Source organism: Hipposideros armiger, unplaced genomic scaffold, assembly GCF_001890085.2.
Source record: "Hipposideros armiger isolate ML-2016 unplaced genomic scaffold, ASM189008v1 scaffold_1322, whole genome shotgun sequence".
Classification (NCBI taxonomy): Eukaryota; Metazoa; Chordata; class Mammalia; order Chiroptera; family Hipposideridae; genus Hipposideros; species Hipposideros armiger.
This window is the reverse complement of record NW_017732672.1, coordinates 202,887-206,490: the sequence shown is the minus strand read 5'-3', so window position 1 is coordinate 206,490 and position 3,604 is coordinate 202,887. Positions and strand designations below refer to the sequence as shown.

At 39.0% G+C, this 3,604-nt stretch overlaps 1 protein-coding gene across 1 annotated transcript in view; it reads right to left on the bottom strand.

Annotated features, from left to right (window-relative positions):
• The window catches only part of FAM199X (family with sequence similarity 199, X-linked), a 27,682-nt gene that overhangs the window by 14,655 nt on the left and 9,423 nt on the right, over positions 1-3,604 (bottom strand). Inside the window, exon 3 of the mRNA XM_019633485.1 lies at positions 1,928-2,147. Within this exon, the coding sequence (XP_019489030.1) occupies positions 1,928-2,147 (220 nt within the window). The remainder of the gene's footprint in view (positions 1-1,927; positions 2,148-3,604) is intronic.

Genomic DNA, 3,604 nt, shown 5'->3' with positions numbered 1-3,604 from the left:
CTGGCGACTGATCTGCCTCACCCGGGAAGAGCGCAATGATGGTGCCAACTTGGGCCAGTGAAGCAACATCCTCCACAACTAGATTGAAGAACAAGACAACAGCAACTTGTCTGTTCCCCTTCCCCCAATTCCCCAGCACTGTTCCCATTCCCCCAATTCGCCCAATAAAAATCTTTAAAAAAAAAAATTTTACCTCAGGGCCAGCCAAATGGCTCAGTTGATTAAGAGCTTGCTCAAGAGTGCAAGCTCTGAGCAACAGAGTCGTCGGTTCGATTCCCACATGGGCCAGTGAGCTGCGCAAAAACTGAGCTGCCAACAGGTGGCAGGATGGCTCAGCTGGTGAGAGCATGTGCTCCTAACAACAAGGTTGCCTGTTTGAGATGGTGGGCTATGCCTGCCTGCAACTAAAGACTGAACTCGGCACCTTGAACTGAGCTGCCGCCTGAGTAGCTCAGGGGATAGAGGGAGCGCTCTTAACAACAAGGCTGCCAGTTCAACTCCCACATGGGAAGGTGGCTACGCCCACCCACAACTAAGACTGAATTCGGCACCTTGAGCTGAGCTGCCACTGGGATGGCTCAGTGGATAGAGCGTGCGCTCTTAATTACAAGGTTACTGGTTCGACTCCCACATGGGATGGTGGCTACACCCATCCACAACTAATTGAACACAGCACCTTGAGCTGAGTGGCGCAACTGGACTTGGAGCTGAGCTAGCTGCGCCCTCCGCAACTAAGATTGAAGGACAACATCTTGGCTATTCCCCTCCCCCAATTCCCCAAAACTGTCCCCTTCCCCCAATTCCTCAATAAAATCTTAAAAAAATTTTACCTCATGGGAAAGAAACATTTTTACATCAATTTTTAAATATTTGATTACTAGCAAGATCAAAATTAAAAATATTAGCTATTTCACTACAGCATTTTTCTGTAAGAGTTCTTTATGCATTAAGGATATGAATATTTTATCTGCAGTATTTGTTGCAGGATTATAATTTTTTCTTTTTTTGTTCTTAAAATCTACAAATCTGCTTTCTTTATAAATTTCCACTAGCTTTATCCAGTAATGAGATAATCTTCATTGCTTTGACAGTAGCCTAGGGAATTAATCCTTAAGATAATAATTTAGTATATCCGATACTGATAAGGCACTGAAATAATGACTTCCTGAAGGAAAGCATTATTCACCTATTATTAGGTTGTTTCCCATCCTTCATTAAGTCCAGTTTTTTTCTTTTTTTTTTTTTTTAAAGATTTTTATTGGGGAATTGGGGGGATGGGAACAGTGCTGGGGAATTGGGGAAAGNTACCGTGTGTAGCCAGCAGCCAGCGTGAGCGGCCAGCAGCTGCTGTGAGCGGCCGTCCAGAAGCCGGCGACTGATCTGCCTCTCCCGGGAAGAGCCCAATGATGGTGCCAATTTGGGCCATTGAAGCAACGTCCTCCACAACTAGACTGAAGAACAAAAGGATAGCAACTTGTCTGTTCCCCTTCCCCCAATTACCCAATAAAAATCTTTAAAAAAAAAGATAATAGTGGTTTGTGATCCTAGATATATAATGACCCTGATATAAGGATACTGTGCCTATAAGAACACAAAGGCTATTTATTATAATGCAGGGAGAGTAAATTCACTTAAATTCAAGCATAGAAAGGTACTGATGATACGTAAGGATAACAACATTCATTATACAAATATTAAGTTACATGAAAATCTTCAAAAAGGTATCTATAGCATCAGAAGCCTAAAAGGTACACTAACAAAAATAAAGAATGCACATTCCATCTAATTCTCAATGTTGTCAGAGAATCTGCAGGACAGGATAAACACTGGAGAAATTTGCTTTGCGGTAGAGATGAAAATATCAAAATAGAAATTCATACTTCTACTTAGGGAGTAATGATCACAATATAAGAAAACAAAAACCTACCTGCCATTCAAACTCACTATCCGACCAATCCCAGTATGTGCTAATAGAAGAAGACACATCACTGCAGACACTCCCCTCAGGGAATAAATCAAAAGAAGTGAAGTCTTGATCATCTAACAGGGAATAGCAATCATCTTGATCTCCAACAGAAACTGATGAAAACAGCTCCTCACTGCATTCTGAGCTGGCAACACTTGTTCCACAAGAAGTTAAGTTCCACCTTAAAAACACAACACAAAAGAAATCACAACAGGAATCACAGAATCCAAACAATTTAAAGATATTGATAGGACATATTTATGAGGAATGGGAGTTATCTCGCTTTTAGGTATGATAATGATATTTTGATTATTTTCAAAAGAGCCCTTATCTTTTAAGTATATGTAACACAATATTTATGAATGAGATATGTCTGGGGTTTGTCTTGAAATAGTAAGGAAGGATTTGACAAAAGAGTAAGGGTATTGATAAAGCACACTGCCATATGTGAATAATTGTTGAAGCTGGGTGATGAGTATGTAGTGTTCATTACACTATTCTCTCTACTTTTGTACCTGTCTGAAAACTTTTATAATAAAATATTTTTAAAGAAAAATGTATTTAAATTAGGAATAAAGTGAAACATTCACCCACAAACAATACACATACCACAGTGGTTCTGAGTAAGCTCTGGAGTCAAACTGAGTTCACATTCTTGCTCTGTCACTTGCCTGCTGTTCAATCATAAGCAAAACACACCCTCTCCAAGCCTGTGTCCTCATTTTTAAAATGCAGTTATTGTGAAGATTACATGAGAATGCATATAGAGCACTTAGCAGACACAAAAAGTGCTCAATACATGGCAGCTATTATTATCATTAAAGGAAGAGGGTAGCCATTGCAGGTCAGAGAAAAGCACCAACAAAGTACATAGGTAGGAGCTCAAAAGTGTTTCTTGTATGTAAAAACGTTTACATGTCAATGTTATAGAGGATCATTGCAAAGATGCTGGAATAAGAAAGGAGTAAGGAAGAAGATTAAAGTGACTAATAATACCCAGCAATAACTAATCCATAATATTTTGGTACTTTTTCTGCATGCATATGTACTGTTTTACAGAATCAGCATTCTGCATATATTTTAATATCCAGCTTTTTTTCACTTAACGTTATATGCTGAACATTTTCCCAAGTATATTACTTGAAAACATTTGAATGGCTATATAATATTCCATTGATTAAATGTATAAATTTATTTAACCTTATTCCATCCATAATATATACTTAAGCTATTTCCAATTTTTTCTTTGGTATTACAAATAATGCTGAGATGAAACTTTTTATTTATAATTATTTATCCAAATATATAATCTCTCAGGACAGATTACTTGAAAGTATTGAACCATAGAATATAAACACTTCTAAAGGTCACAGTATACTTAGTCGAATATCCTTCTGAAAGGCTGCACTGATTTATGCTCCCCAAAGCAGTATATAAAAGTGCTCATTTCACCACAACTTTAACAGCACTGGAATTCTCATTTAAAAAATTTTACCTCAGGGGCCGGCCGAGTGGCGCGATGGTTAAGAGCTCGCTTGCGATGCCAGAGGGCCCCGGTTCGGATCCCACATATGAGGGCCAGTGACACTGCCCTCCACAGCTAAGATGCTGAACAACAGCTCAACCTGGAGCTGGGCT